This window comes from Ailuropoda melanoleuca, chromosome 2 (genome assembly GCF_002007445.2).
Source record: "Ailuropoda melanoleuca isolate Jingjing chromosome 2, ASM200744v2, whole genome shotgun sequence".
In the NCBI taxonomy this organism is placed as follows: domain Eukaryota; kingdom Metazoa; phylum Chordata; class Mammalia; order Carnivora; family Ursidae; genus Ailuropoda; species Ailuropoda melanoleuca.
The window spans coordinates 83,855,371-83,872,273 of NC_048219.1; the positions used below are offsets into that span (position 1 = coordinate 83,855,371).

At 36.6% G+C, this 16,903-nt stretch overlaps 1 protein-coding gene across 4 annotated transcripts in view; it reads right to left on the minus strand.

Moving 5' to 3' along the window:
* GDAP2 (ganglioside induced differentiation associated protein 2) overlaps nucleotides 1-16,903 on the minus strand; it is a 73,619-nt gene that overhangs the window by 21,999 nt on the left and 34,717 nt on the right. For all 4 annotated transcript variants that reach the window (XM_034654179.1, XM_034654182.1, XM_034654178.1 and 1 more), the window contains 4 exons: nucleotides 5,438-5,514; nucleotides 4,610-4,686; nucleotides 1,863-2,002; nucleotides 1,127-1,181 (listed from right to left, as the gene is read on the minus strand). In XM_034654179.1, coding sequence (XP_034510070.1) covers nucleotides 1,127-1,181; nucleotides 1,863-2,002; nucleotides 4,610-4,686; nucleotides 5,438-5,514 — 349 coding nt within the window. The remainder of the gene's footprint in view (nucleotides 1-1,126; nucleotides 1,182-1,862; nucleotides 2,003-4,609; nucleotides 4,687-5,437; nucleotides 5,515-16,903) is intronic.

A 16,903-nucleotide genomic window follows, 5' to 3' on the forward strand; every position in this document is an offset into this window, starting at 1 on the left:
AATGGGATCCAGACCACAGGTAGAGGAGCTGTTCTTCATTAAAAAGTAACACATTTTTTATGACAGAAAAGGAGACAATGACAGAAACAGATGGCAGAAAGTCTGGGGTGGGAGGGAGAAGACTGGCAACCTTTTACTGAGGTTTTCAATGTTCTTGGTTAAGAACAAGGTCGGGCTAACTGATGGATGAGGAGCTGCTAATAGGGCTTGAGGAGAGCAGAGAGCCTCACTGGTACACTGTCCAGTGAAATACTTGGGGCCCCTTAGCAGTGAAAGCTCCATGAGTCTGCGTAGAAGCCCAAAATCACACGGCTCTAAGACTTCTCCTTCCATGCTCAGCAACCCAGACACAGGAATGAAGAAAGCAGAGTGATAAAATTATCTCATGATCAGGTTTTGATGGGCAAGTGTAATGAAAGAGTAAGAGATCATAGGTTATTTTAGGCATTAATAGCAGCGACTGAAGTGATAGAACATGGGTTTTAAGCTGGATAGGGAAGGAAATAAAGACCAAAAAAGGATGACATTTTCAGAAAAAGTAAAAGGACCAAAGGAATGCATGTCTTGATGAAGTCAAGATGCAGGATTAGATATTAGGGATATTAAAAGAGCAAAACAGCTATATTCTAGCTCTCACAAACTTTGCATGCTAGAGTAAGGTAGAAAATTGAACAAGTAATTAGAATTAAAAACAGCATGATGATAGAGACTAAAATCTTAAAAGAGAGTACAATGCAGGAGTACCTACTAGTTGCAGAATTGGTCGGGGAAGGTTTCCTATGTAAAGTAATTGTTAAGCAGAAATCTGAAGGACAAACAGAAGCTAGCCATGAGGAGGGAAGGAAAGTATATTCTGTATCAAGAACATGAGCAAAGCCCAAACAAACACAGAGAAGGAAGAGGCAAGGACCAAGGGGCTTGTATGAGTTACCTAAAAAGACAATGGAGTTTACATGGGACCAAAACATTAGGACCACAACTCACTATCACTTAAAAGGAACAGTAAACAAAGAAATCAGCAGGCACAGTGGTGATAGTAAGAATCAAGATCTTGACTATATAGCTTAATATGCTGGCATGCAGTGCACTCAAAATCAAGATGTAGCTAAAAAGAAACACACCGTACCTTTGAACGAAATGTTGGATGAACAAAATAAACAGCCTTCAAATTCCTCTTGTATCTGATTTGAAATAAAAACAAGGGTCAGTATGTCATACTATGGACAATTAACTCTTTGCTAGAGTACAGAAATATATTCACAAAGGAAAAAAAATTAAAAATAGCCCTAGTTCACTTATTGAATCTTAGGTGAAATGTCAAAAAATGATTCAGAGAACATTTCATTATTTAAAGTATTTGTTTTATAGAAGACATTGTTTTTCTTGGCTGTAACAGAGCCACCTACAGGTAGAGCAAAGTAAATTCATATTTAACAAACATTTATTGTGTGCCATTTTTTTATATTGCACTAGAATCTCTGGGACCAGATTATGAATTAACACACTCATGGGTCACTGGATCAAATGAAATAATATTTATATACATATTTTGAATAAGAGTAACACAACTTACTAATAAAAGTAGTATTTTTGTTATTTTATATACAAAGATTGTTAATGATCCTAACCGTTTTTCAGGATGTTTAAAAGCAGGAAAAAGTTTACATGTGAATTTACTTAGATGCAAAATACGCTGGAGTTAAGGAGGGCCTCCTCATATTAAAATATCTTATCTATATATGATAAAATTCTATGTTACGTGAAATATGTTTTTGCAGAATATGCACCAACATTTGCTTATTGATAATATTAGGAAAGAAAGAAGCTATCTCCCCTCTTCATAATTTGCAAAAATAACTAACTTGACATCAACAACATCGTAGAGTTTCTTCAGGAAGTCAGAGTCCAGGTGATTGTATTCGCTGGTCAGCGTGTGAAAATATACTAATACATATTCCTTCACAGCAATGTGATCCATTACATGGATAAAATATAACAGAGCCTAGAAGAAAAAGAGAAGTAAAGGTAAGATCATCCTGCACAGTGGTCTATTTCACAGAAGCCAAGAGCGAGGCAAAACCCAGAAGACTAGTCTAATGAGATGCCCCCAGCACTGCAGACGGACATCTCAGACTAATGAGTATCAATTCTCTTTAAAAAAGCTTCAGGAAAGTGAACCATACCAGTGTTTGTAATTCTCAGAAATGCTACAGTAGGATCCCTTTATGCCTTGTTCTAAGTGGTGGAAGAGAACAAACAGTCTCTATCCTCTCAACTCTTCATATACTCAAAAGAGTGCTTCAGTCAGATGCCAGGTTTTCCCTCTCTAGGATATCAGTATCATTAGAAGTATCTGCTTGAACTCAGTGAAAATCTTTACAGTCTCTACTGGGATACAGACTTAGGGCTCTCACGTAACCAAGAATTACTATACAAGGACATTAAGAGTGATGCCTCCCTCCCATGGCTCACTTGAAGGGCTAATTTTCTTGGCATCTTTAATGTTGACCTGAATGAGAAAAATGAGAACAGGTTTGGTCAGTAGATGGCAACGGACTGGGCAGCACTTCTAAGGCTCTGAAAGACTCAAATTTAATGTGACCCAGATCACATTAGAGAAATATTAGAGAGATATTCCATTACAAGAAGGATGAAATTTAAGAGAAACATTAAACACAAAGCAGAGATACAATATGGGCAGGGCCAGGATGACCCAGTGGTGGAGCTATAAACAATGACATGGAGGAAGCTAAGAGTTAACAACAGAAAGATTATCATCAAACAGGCGATTTCCCAGTTCTCCTCAGGAGAGTCCTTGGCATTAACATGAGTGGACTAAGATGGATTAGTATCCAACTGCTACCAGAGCTGACAGAAGAGGGGACTAAGAAAACACAGTATCTTTCCAGTTTGTTGGTCTGGACCTTACAAAGTATCTCATTATATTTTATGAAATAATATATCATGGATATCCAGAACACCAAGCAAGTGCACACCAAAATCAAATGCAGAGATTTATGTTTTTATTGGTTTCAATCACATTATTAATGATGAGAATGAATGTCATACTGATTGTTAATAATACAAATGACTATAAGTAGAAACTTACTAATGATATCATTTGCATCAGTTGAGTTTTTCCTGTGTGTGTATGTGTGTGTCTGTGTTTATTATTTCTGCTTTTACCAGATTGCTTCTGGTCCTCTTTCTATCTACTCTCTACTTCCTCCCCAGGGCAATTAAGATACTCATTTTCAGCTTTAATTCCCCATCTTAAACTTAAATTTTTTTCACTATAAGGAAATACAGCCACATGACAGAAAAATGTAGAAAACAAATTCTCCCTAAAACCATGAAATCCATTTTAAATTTTTACATTTTGAGTTTTTACCTTTATGCTTAAAACAAAACAAGTTAAGATCAGTCTATAGGCAACTTAATGTATCACTTTTTCTCCTACTGATATTATAAATATTTCTCTATAGTACTTGCCTTTAGAACCAAAATTTTTAAGGGTCACAAAACATTCCTTTTGTGGATACACCATAATTACCTGTTAGGAATTTAAGTTCCAATTCCGTGCTACAAATAAGCCTATGGTAACATGCCAGGTCCAATGCTTCCACAATTTTTGTTTTTACCTAAACACCAGTGACCAGGAAACTAAGGGCTTAGCCAGAAGCAATTACCTGCTTTTGTGTAACTGTGTTTTATCTTAAAAAATGGGTGCAATTTTTACATTTTTAAGCACATAATTTGTTACTATGTTAAGAACGATTTATTAAAGTGATTCTCCTCTCTTGCAGTCAGCTCCTAATAAAACTATGTTCCAGGACAATTTGCATATTTATTTTGTAGATTCAATGGTCCCTTGTCCAAGTATTCCGATTTAGGCAGTTTCTGGGTCGATAGCTACTTCCATACTTCAGATTATTTCCTTAGTACAAATTCTCAGGAACAGAGTTCCAGGGTCAACGGACGTGACCACTTTTATCATTTTAATTCATCTTTGATGACAATGATTACTATTTAAAAGTTCTGGCTAGTTTTGAAGGTGACAAAAGGTATGTCATTGACTTTTCTTTTGGATTACTAATCATTTCTAAAAGAAGAATCATTTTCTTATTTTTTTTTTTGCTAGTAATACCATTTTTTCTTTTATGAATCAGCTATATCTGTCCTTTGCCTCCAAATGAAGTGATCGTGGCATTATCACATCTTGGGTTAACTATATCTCTGACTTCTCTTCAGATAGATATTCAAGAGCTGATTTTTCTTTTTTCAAGAAAAGCAGTATTTAATTGTTAGTACAATTATAACCCAGAGTGATTCCAACCCAAAACTTGCCAGTTGTGTCATATCTGAAACAGCAGGTGTTTTTTGATCACATTATGGCATTCTAGTATTTTTTGTTTCTCCTACAGAACAAAACCCAAACCCTTAACTTACTGAAATTGTATGTGCCAACATGCAGAGCCAGGCCCGCTCCTCAGCCCAGATACACATAATTCTGCCCCATCTCCTATTCTAAGATCTGATTCCAAGTTCATATCCTACTAATCGTAAAAATCAACATTATGTGTAAAACAGAGCCTTTTTAATGGCTTACCTTGTCCATATCTATTAACGTGACAGGAATGTTTCTTCCAACCACCACCATTACTGTGCGACCACAGTTATCAACACCTGTGAACAGGAAACGTGATCAGTGCCCAGAGACTTTATTCCAAGACTGGACTCTGACATTATAAAAATAGTCTACACAAATATAAAAGATTAAAAATCAAGAACTTAGGTTTTTTTAAAAATTTCATCTTCAGATGTCTTTCACTATGAGGAAACCAATACTTTTTTTTTTTTTTTCCCCTTCATGAGGTTTTGATGACTGCCTTTACTTTTAAGATAAGGCTTCTTACAGGTTTTAAATCAGGGATAGCCAAAGGTAAAGCTGCAGGGCACAGACCTTTTTATAAATAAGCTTTTTGTTTAAGTTCACTACAACTTTTAATAACATTAGTGATCCAGGAAAAACTACTTGGAGCTCAACTCTGAGAATTAACAAGTACTCTCTGAAAAAGGAACTTAATGCGGAAACGAGTGGAAATCAGAGAACTTTCACCATTTCCATCATATATTTATGTAAGGTTTGAATTTTGTATAGCAGTGGATAACATTTTTAAAAGCAGAAAAAAATGTTAAAAGGTAAGAAAAAGGACATTAACAAGAAATAAAGTTGGCTCATGTAGAACGACAAGATGAAAATTTGTAGGTTGAGATGTTAGTTTTACAATCTTGATGATGAGCAAAAACTATCCCCATTAGTAATAAAACATTTTTGTCATAGATAAAACAAAAAAAATCAGAGAAAAATGAAGTTTCTAACAGCATGCTAGGGAGGGTCCTTAATTAGTAAAAGTGATTATGTCCTTAAGCTCACCTGTTTGGTATAAGGCTTTTAGAGAAGCAATATCAGATAGATCCTCAGATCTTGCTTGACATAACCAGCGATTATAACTAGAGAAATAAAGGACATAATTATTATAATAACCCCTTGTAAATTAAATTTACAAATGGAATCCATTTCTACCTTTCCTTAAAGGATGAGATTTTATTATAATGTGCAAGGAGTTAAGGAGGTCATTATATTATGCAGAATCTCTACTAATGTGTTATTGATAAACACAAATGAGCTTACTGAGTAACTGAGAAAGGAAGGTGTCCATACTAAATGATTTAAAAAGTCACTTTATGATCAAGTGAAGACTACTCATGTAAATGGCAAAGATACCAAGTACTCAAATTAACACTGTTTTCAAATACTATTTTCCCTTACTAAAAAGCATGCAAATAGAGAAACCCTAAAGCAAAAGCAATTATCTAAAATAGATGTTCACTCATCCAGCAACGACTTGGTATTGAGAATCCTACAGTGAACAGACATGGTCAGTGCTCTCAAGGAGTTTACTTTTCATAAGAAAAACGCCTAGGTAAGTGTTGAATATGTTAATGTGGGACCACAAAGGAACAAGGTAATTTCATGTGGGAAGTCCAGGCTTATTTAATGATTGGTTAATCAAACCAGTTGCACTGATAACGCATACAGCAGATCCTAGGGACCGCAGCTTGGCTTTAACTAAGAGGGCATTAAAACTGGAAGAGACAATAAAGATCTCAAAGAGGGTAAATGACCTGCAAAAGGTCAAGCTGATATTAGTTACCAGCCAATTACTGGTGGAGCTGAATTTGAAGTTGTACTCAGATCTCCAGATTTCTGAAAAGGTATTTTTTCTACTATTTCATATTACTTTCTTAAAATTCAAAGGGCCACTTATTTGTGAAGAAAGCTTTCAAGGCACTGAAATGCATGAAAAGGAACTTTGAAGCATCTAGGTCATACAGGGCAATATCCTATACCATAAGGAAAACTAAACCAGGAGAGGGAGATTTGGTTTCTAATCTTACTACTTTCTGTGCAACCATAGTAAATAAAGCTGTTTCACCTCTATGGACCTGTTTCCTCATCAGCCAAGCAGTGTTTATGTAGAACACTTTTCAGCTGTAAAGTACAACCACGCAGCTAAGGATATTTAACAGGAAGCCTAGTACATTTGGATTGCAATCAAATGATACACCTGCTAGTATCACAGAAATTGTTACTGCCTGTGAAAAAAACACCTGGTATCACATAGTTCCAGTTTTCCTTTTTAAATTTAGAAGCTTGGGGTGCATGAGTGGTTTAGTCTGTTAACAGTCCGACTCATGATTTCAGCTCAAGTCATGACCTCAGGGTCGTGAGATCAAGCCCCAAGTCGGGCTCTGCACTGGATATGGAACCTACTTAAGATTCTCTCTCCCTCGCCCTTTGCCCCTCCCCCCCACTCTCCTCTTAAAAAAAGGGTGGGGGGAACTTGTCCACCTATGTAAATTGAAAAGTCAAAGAGAAAACAGCTTTAAATTTTGGTTTAAGACACAATTTGCAAGTCAAGAGAAGACTTATGTTTACGGTAGTTGTCCTTATCCATATGCACTGTTCCATACTTTTACACGGAGTCACTTCCCTGGTTATTCACACTAACTCCCCAATTGCACTGTTTTCTAATTGTCTTATGATTAAGTCATCTTCACAACAAGACTGAATAGAATGCATCTTCAGTGTCTTATGAGCATCACAGGTCCTAGCACAAATCATGTAACAGGAATTCAATAAACGTCAGTTAATTTCTATACTCCATTCTTGTATTCATTAGCTCATTTTTCAAGGATATACTGTGCACATGCAAGTGCCTGCATCATAGTAGGGACTCAAATCTTTGTTTAACGGAATAATAAACATGACCGCTATTCAAGATATTTGGGGGGAGCATCTGAGAAAAGGTCCTTGGCTTCAAAGAGTTTAAAAAGCTGAACATATCAGATGGACACGAAAAGAATTAACTCTGTGGTAAGCTGGAATGAAACAAGCAATCCAGCAGAGGTCTAAATATTCCATCAATATACTGAGAGGAGGACTAGCAGGGATAGGGCGGGGAATGCAGAGTGAGGGGGGGTGGAGTGGAGGCAAGGTCCAGACATGTAGAACTAACTGCTCTCCCTTCTCTACACCATAGAGATTAGCACAAGGCTTCACCCACTTACTGCCAGTGTTTACTTCTACTCTTAGAAAACAAGACAGGGAATATATCTTATTTGTCTCTATATGTCCAGGCAATCTCTAGGGTTACTCCTGACACTAAATAACAATGTGTTCAATAAACTCTGAAAAATTTTTTTTTCGAACTGGAATTCAGGTGCACAAAACAGAATTAACCTTGGTTCAAAGCACTCTCATCACCGGTACACACACCATTCTCTTTAAAAAACTGGTTATCTAGGGGCATCTGGGTGGCTCAGTCAGCCAAGCATTGGACTCTTGATTTCTACTCAGGTCATGATCTCAGGGTCAAGAGATCGAGTCCCTCATCAGGCTCTGCCCTCAGCAAGGAGTCTGCTTGAGATTCTCTCTCTCCTTCTCCCTCTGCCCCCCCGCCCCACTCTTGGGTGCACTCTCTCTCTTTAAAATAAATAAAAATATCTTCAAAATATTTAAAAACTGGTTATCTAATTAGTTACTTTTAATGAAGTAATAAGTACTCTGAAACCTACTGCCCCAAACAAAAGCTAGCACCCTTGCAATAATCTACCTCTAATCATGAGGTCATTCCCCTTCAGTTCTAGCCCCTCCCCCACAACCAGTCTCTGGAATCGCCCATCCATCATTTTCTTGCTTTCCTTTTTATATCCTTTTGGTTCATCTGATGTATTCCCAAAAAGTTTTTTGGAAAAAGTTCATTATGCTATATGTAATCTTTTGGGTCTCATTTGTTTAACTTACCAGACTTCTAAGATCCATCTGTATCATTGTGTGGCAATGTTGTTCACTCACTTTGACAACCATATGATCTATTTGTACCATATGAAAACTATAGTTTTTTTCATCCACTCTCTTACTGGTGGGTACTTAGACTGTTCCCAGGTTTTTGTTCCTGTGAACAGTGCTATGATCAACTTATTGAACATGTTTCCTGGTATATGTGTGCGTGATTTCTCTTGGGTAGATCCATAGAAGTTGAACTGCTAGGTTATACATATATTCAGTTTTAGGAGATAAAGACCAGACCTCTTTTCCAAAGTGTTGTACCCATTTATACTTCTACAAGCAATGAATACGAGATCCTGTGAATCCATTTGCTCCTCAACACTTAGTATCAGCAGATGTTTAACTTTTGCCAACTGGTTTTGAAATGTTATCTCATTTCTCTGGTCGTTAATGATGCTAAGATCCGGTTCAATTTTAATGGACATGTTTCCCTCTTCTGTGAGATGCCTGTTCGTATTGTTTGTTTTCTATAGGGCCATTAGCTCTTTTCTCACTTACTTGTAGGAATTCTATGTATATATTTTTTTTTTTAAGATTTTATTTATTTACTTGACAGAGAGAGAGACAGCCAGCNTCTTTTTTTTTTTTTTTTAAGATTTTATTTATTTACTTGACAGAGAGAGAGACAGCCAGCAAGAGAGGGAACACAAGCANATATTTTTTTTTTTAAGATTTTATTTATTTACTTGACAGAGAGAGAGACAGCCAGCAAGAGAGGGAACACAAGCAGGGGGAGTGGGAGAGGAAGAAGCAGGCTCCCAGTGGAGGAGCCTGATGTGGGGCTCGATCCCAGGACTCTGGGATCACGCCCTGAGCTGAAGGCAGACGCTTAACGACTGAGCCACCCAGGCACCACCTTTGTATATTCTTGATAGTAATCATTTGCCAGTTATGTTTACTGTGAATACTCCCATTCTATAACTTGTTTTTCACTTTCTTTAAGATTCATTGCCGTGCTTGCCAAAGTTCTTACTTTTAATATAGTCAGAGCTATTTTTTTTCTTTTAGTCACTGCTTTTTATATCTTGTTTAAGAAACCTGTCCTTTCTCCAAGGTATAAAAGATACTAGCCTACAACTTCTTCCATGGATTTTAATTAAAAAAAAATTAAGTCCTTAATCTATCTAAAATTGACTATAGTCCATGGTGTGAACTCTGAAATAGCACGAACTCTAAAATGTTTTTAACCTTGATCTGTGACTGACAACTTGAGAACCTAGAATAGATTTTGGTTGGCAAAAACAACAACTATATGAGCATGCTCAAGGGGAGAAGGCTTATAGCTTACATGAGATTCTTAAAGGCTTTATGATTCAAAAAAGGTTTAGTATCATTGCTGAGACACTGGTGCTGCTCCAGTTTCTAAGGACTGAGATGAATTCCAGGGCAGCAACTCAGGACTGCCATCTTCATCTGGTTTCTTCTTTATTCTTATTAAGTCTCCTCCATTCCCACTACAGATTATATAAGTTTGATTTAATTATCTAGTCAATCTTCTTCTAAATAAGTATTTGGAAGGAGGGAATAAAAGCAAAAAATGTTAGTTTTATCTCCTCACCCAAAAGAGAAACAATGCTCCGTTTCCCTCATCTATTCAAAAAATGTTTTAAAATTTCCATTATATCCCTTATATATCTCTAAACTGCACCTCATTTTTTGCTGTTGTTTCTGCATTTTATTTCAATAAAGATATGAAATCTTTTATTCCAATCCAACAACCAAAACAAAAGCTAAAAAAGGAAAACATCAACACAAAATAGTTTATTTTCTTAAAGCTTATTCCAAATAAACAGATTTCTATTACTTGCTGGGTAAACTACAGTAATCTACAGGTAAACAGTCTCACGCACTATGGCAAAATGGCAGCAAAGGTGGCTACTACAGGGCTTGAAGGCACAAATACTGAGTAGACAGTTTCTCAACAGGTTGCAATCAACTAAGGTTGTTTGCTGTTCTCACAAAGCTAACAAAAGGCAATTCCTTCCACTTAATGAAGCACTGCCCACATGCATAGCCACAGGTTGAATGAAAATTTACTCTAAAAACTCTTAAAAGACTAATGACTAACCTATTTGTGTACAACCGATAGCCTGGGTTTTGGAATCAACAGAAATTTTTCCCGGCCTAAGGCAACTGCCCCACACTGGACTTAGTTAGGGCCCTTGTTATATACTTATTGCACCCTGTCATTTAACATACATTATTCATATAATGATGTGATACCACATTTCTCTCCTCTGCAAGATCCTAAGCTCCATGAGGGCTGGGGTTGTATCTCTTTTGCATGTCACTTTATTATGTTTTCAGCATGACACTTGGCACGTTGGTAAGGGCTCAATAAATAATAATGAATGAGATAAATTTTATTGTGGGATATGACTTAAGAGTTGTAGGGGAGCCTGGGTGGCACAGAGGTTAAGCGTCTGCCTTCGGCTCAGGGCGTGATCCTGGCGTTCTGGGACCGAACCCCACATCAGGCTCTTCCACTATGAGCCTGCTTCTTCCTCTCCCACTCCCCCTGCTTGTGTTCCCTCTCTCGTTGGCTGTCTCTATCTCTGTCGAATAAATAAATAAAATCTTAAAAAAAAAAAAAAAGAGTTGTAGGCAATTGGTCTTAAGCTGACCAAGGAACACTAATGAAAAAATTACTGTAAAAATAATTTTAAGCGTTTTAAAAGTTCTATCTTTGAAAAAGAATACTGCCTCCTAATTTTTGTAAGTAAGCCAACGTCTTCCTTATGATATACCCCAATCAGTGTCACAGACGGATAGAAAACCTAGAAATATTAAAAAGAAGTAGACAACATGCCTAATTTTTTCAGATGAATTACCACACAGAGATAATGATGTGGCAAGGCAATGCCATGAGAGCAATGATCTGACCCCTATGCAGCCAATCCATGGGACTTTTAGTTTTGTTACTGATGGAATAACTGAAAGCTTTCAAAAAGATGTTGCTAACTAAAGACCTACTTCCTTAGAAATTAAAACAAAAATTATCATTTGCTCAACTTGATCAACTAACATAATTAACAGAAAACCAGACTCATTATATGTAAATAAAGCTAGAAAAAATAAGAGAAATAAATAAAAAAAATTTCCACAGCCTTCAATCGTAAACATTTAGCACATGGCAGAGTATGCAAACAGATGACTCATAGATCAGTTATATCATATAAACTCCTAAACAAGGAGCCATCAATTTTCAAACTTTTTGGTCTCCGGACCCTTTTATCTTTATGTCAGTATTATCTGTCAATATTTACCATATTAGAAAAAACACGAATTTTAGAAATAATTATTTGTAAATCTAAAAACAACAGAAAGTTTAATGTGAACATAAATAACTTTTTATGACAAAATCTGTGTTTAGGGAGAAGAGTTAACACTCTTCAATGTTTTTGCAAATCTCCTTAAGTTCTGGTGGATTCTCACATCTGCTTCTGCATTTAATCTATTGCAATGTCACATGGTAAGTAGCTTCTGGAAAACTCCACCAAACACTGTAAGAATCAGAAGGAAAAGGGTAAAGATGTCTGAGTAGCATTATAAAACTAGTTTTGGTCTCATAGTCTCCTTGAAAGGGTCTCTGGTTCCTTCCACACTTTTGAGCTGCTATTCTGAAGTATTCTGCAGATAGCTATGAGACAACACCTCATCTTTAATCATCAGAGGCACTGGAGACTTATATGGGAAATCTGAAAACCTTTTGATTCAGACGTAGCTTATCACTCAAGAGAATTGTGTGACAGAGACACCTAGCCTGTTTCTTGGTTCAGGCTTTGGGAGCTACAGGATGTGCTCTTCTGTCAGCTGGCAACTACCTGCTGACTACCTATGCACACAGCCTGACCACGTTCAGAACACACCCCTGACATCTGAAGGCCATGTGGCTCACTCATGAATTTCAAAACAGATGGACTACCTCATTTATCTGGGTATATTTCAGTACCTAGAATATTATCTTGTACAGAGTATATAGCCAATGTTTCCTGAACTGAATGGAAACTATCGACTGTGTAACCAATATGAATCTCAAGATCAAGGCCCTCTACCAATAAGGACAGTGCTTTCCATGTTGTGTTCATATTCCTTCCTAGGACCTATCCCTTTGTTAGGACTCCTTTCCAGAAAGGAATGGATAGATTTATTTTAATTCTGGCTTGAACTAGTCATTATTAAGTGAAACAAATTTCCTCCTTAAAGAGAGAAAGAGACAAAGACAAGTCTCCGGTCTAAACACAAACTTCAAAATTTCCAGATTATCTATACCACTTATGAAGAAATGAAAAAGGTATGAGGGGTGTGTGTATGTGTAAGAAAGAGAAAGACAGAGAGACTAGATTGGCTGATTTGAGAAAAGTGGTAACAGTGCAGTTCTTTGTATATGAATACAAAAAATCTCTAGTCCTTTGCCAACTTGTCTGAAGTTGGTTTGTGTAAGTGGGCTAAAGAAGGTGGTAGAGAAGGGAGATATGCCACAACAGCCACTCTGGGCAAGCCAGTCTAGGGGATCACTTACCCCCTGTAAAGTAAAGGAGACAGACTAGATCAGTAATTTGGAGCACAAAAGAATCACCTAAGAAACTAGATTTCCTGATCAGGAAGTTTGGTGTGGGGCATACACATTTTTAGCAAGCAGCTCTGGTAATTCCAATGCTTACAGACTGGGTACTCCACTTTGAATAACCATGTCAGATGATCACCAAAACTCCTTTCAACTATAAGGTACCACAGACCAGTGGTTCTTGAAGTGCGGTCCACAGTCCTGACACTTTTTCAGGGGGTTTGCAAGATCAAAACTGTTTTGAGTTTCACAATCATACTGAAACATCATTTGCCTTTTTCACTGTTTGACATTTACACTGACAGTGCAAAAGCACTGTTAAGTAGACTACTGGTGCCTTAGAATGAATCGAGGTGGAGGAACCAGATCGCACTAGCAGTCATTGTGTTCTTCATTGCCAAAATTCTCACAGAAAAAAAAAAAAAAAAGAAAGAAGGAAAAAGAAAAAAGCCAGTTTTATTTAAGAATGTATTTGATAAGGAGGTAAAAATTATTAATTTTATTAAATAAACCCCTGGAACACATCTTTTTAAGATTAACGTATCATAAAATGGGAAGAACACATAAAGCACTTCTGCATACCAAAGTATGAGGTTGTCTTGAAGAAAGGCACTGTATGACTTGTAAGCTAAACTCACTGCGTTTTTTTCATGGAACACTGTTTCTCTTCAAATAATGACTGGCAGACGAACTGTGGTTATTCAACAGGAGTATCTGGCAGATGTTTTCTCAAAACTGAATAAAGTGACCCTGTCATTTCAAGAAAAACAGCCAATGGCATCTCTTGGCAGTGATAAAATTTGACCTTTAAAATATACATATATATATATACATACGTATATATATATATTTTTTTTTTTTTGGAAAATTTGTATCCATCCCCAGAAGCTTACAGTTCCTAATACTTAAAGACTTTTCTGATGAGATCAGTGGCAATATTAACAAATGTATTTTTTTGATATTGTGTAATGAAATGTATCAATATTTAGGAGATCTGAATAATTCACTCAATCAGTATTTTCCAAAAGACAATGCATCATGTTATAATGCTGTAAATTCCTATTATAAAATCCATTCAAAGAGCAGGATAGAATAAACATTTTAATATAATAGAACATAAAAATTCATGGATATGCTTTGAGATTCCATATTACACCTGAACTTTAAGGAACTACCACTTACCGAGTTATGTTGTAATATCAAAGATTATCATAAGTTATTTGAAAAGGCTTATAACATACTCCTCCCCTTTCCAATTATATATGTGAGTGAGGTTAGATTTTCTTTATATACTTCACCCAAGGTAACTTATTCCAACACTTTGAATGCTGGTATGAGAATCCAGCTGTCTTCTATTAAGCCAGACATTTAAACATTTGCAAAAATGTAAAACAGTGCCGTATCTTCTCACACATTTTTTAGAAGAGTTGTTTCTCAAAAAAAACATGATGGGTTCTTTTTAAATAAATTAATAAATAATTTCTCATATGATTAATATTGGTAGGTACAAATCATGTAAACAAAAGCTCTCTGGAGTTCTCAACAATTTTTAAGAATGCAAAGGGAATCTGAGACCAAATCATTTGAGAACCACTGCCTTCGACTAAAAAAAGGTACCCAGACCTAGCACTGCATGAATCACAATGTGAAAAAGTTTCAAAATATATACAGACGCCAAAGTCCCAGTCATGTGAGGGAGAGCCCCCTCATGTATTTAAGAAAAATGTTTGCCAGATGATTCTTACACATGCCAAGTTTAGAAACCACTGAAACTATCATTTGATTGTGACTGCCTTTGGAAAAGCTATTCATTGCTGTCCCCTAGTGGCAAATTTGCTTTCATTTCTAAAAATAAAATCAGAATAAAATGAAGACCAGAAACTCACCCAGACACAACATTCTAATTCTGTAAGGAACTCCAGAGGTCATCCAGTGCACAGTCAGTTTATGGATGGAGACTTAAAACAACCACACATCACTGCAATATACTGTGATAAATGCTATGCTATGCTTTGGTTAAGTACAGGGCATGAAAAAAAGTACAGGAGGAGGCATCTATTCCAGACTTTTCTTCCACCTATTCTGGCTTATCTCCAGGGAGATAAATTTCCAGAGGCAATTACTTTGAAGCTGAAACCTAGAGAATGGGCAGGAATTAAAGGATGAGGGTAATCCAGTTGAAAGGGATGGCAAGCACCAAAGCTAAAAGGTAAAATAGACCATGATTTGCTCAGTACTGAGGAGAATAGCAGTGACCAATTTTAAGAGCTTGCTAAATACCAAGTGCTCACATCACAACAACCCTATGAGATGCTAACTATCAATCAACCCTGTATGGTAAAGCTGATATGAACTGTTGAGAGTTTATCATTTTTCTTTCCTTTAAAAGTTTTTGAAAAGCAGCTAGCTTTCCAAGAACTGTTAATCCTTGGAAAAACTTACTCAGAAATACATAAGCTGCTTTCCTTTATTCTTTAAAAAGGACTTATTCAAAATTGCTTTAGGAAACACCGTAAGATACCTAGGAATAAACCTATAACCAAAGAGGCAAAGGATCTGTACTCTGAAAACTACAGAACATTCATGAAAGAAATTGAGGAAGACACAAAGAAATGGAAAAACATTCTATGCTCATGGATCGGTAGAACAAATACTATTAAAATGTCTGTGCTACCCAGAGCAATCTATACATTCAATGCAATCCTTATCAAAATACCTTCAACACTTTTCATAGAGCTGGAACAAATAATCCTAAAATTTGTATGAAACCAGAAAGACCCCAAATACAGGAATGTTGAAAAAGAAAACCAAAGCTGGTAGCATCACAATGCCAGACTTGAAGCTCTATTACAAAGCTGTAATCATCAAGACAGTATGGTACCGGCACAAAAACAGACACATAGATCAATGGAATAGAATAGAAAACAGAGAACCCAGAAACGGACCCTCTATGGTCAACTAAACTTTGACAAAACAGGAAAGAATATCCAATGGAAAAAGTCTCTTCAACAAACGGTGTTGGGAAAATTGGAGAGAGCCACATGCAGAAGAATGAAACTGGACCACTGTCTTACATCATACACAAAAACATGCTCAAATGGATGAAATGTGAGACAGGAATCCACCAAAATCCTAGAGGAGAACACAGGCAGCAAACTCCCTGACCCCGGCTGCAGTGACTTCTTGCTAGACACATCTCCAAGGGCAAGGGAAAAAGCAAAAATTAATTATTGGGACTTCATCAAGATAAAAAGCTTTTGCATAGCAGAGGAAACATTCCACAAAACCAAAAGACAACCTAAAAAATGGGAGAAGATATCTGCAAATGTCTTATCAGATAAAGGGCTAGTATTCAACATCTATAAAGAACTTATTAAATTCAACACCCAAAGAACAAATAATCCAATCAAGATATGGGCAGAAGACACGAACAGACATTTCACCAAAGACGACATTCAAATGGCCAACAGACACATGAAAAAATGCTCAACATCATTCGGCATCAGAGAAATATAAATCAAAAACCACAATGAGACACCACCTCAGACTAGTCAGAATGGCTAAAATGAACAAGTCAGGAAACAACAGATGTTGGTGAGGATGCGGAGAAAGGGGAACCCTCTTACACTCTTGGTGGGAATGCAAGCTGGTGCAGCCACTCTGGAAAACAGTAGCTACCTCAAAAAGTTGAAAATAGAGCTACCCTATGACCCAGCAATTGCACTACTAGGTATTTACCCCAAAGATACAAATGTAGTGATCCAAAGGGGCACCTGCACCCCAATGTTTATAGCAGCAATGTTTACAATAGCCAGACTATGGAAAGAACCCAGATGTCCATTGACAGATGAATGGATAAAGAAAATGTTGTATATTTATACAATGGAATATTACTCAGTTATCCAAAAAAAAAAAAAAAA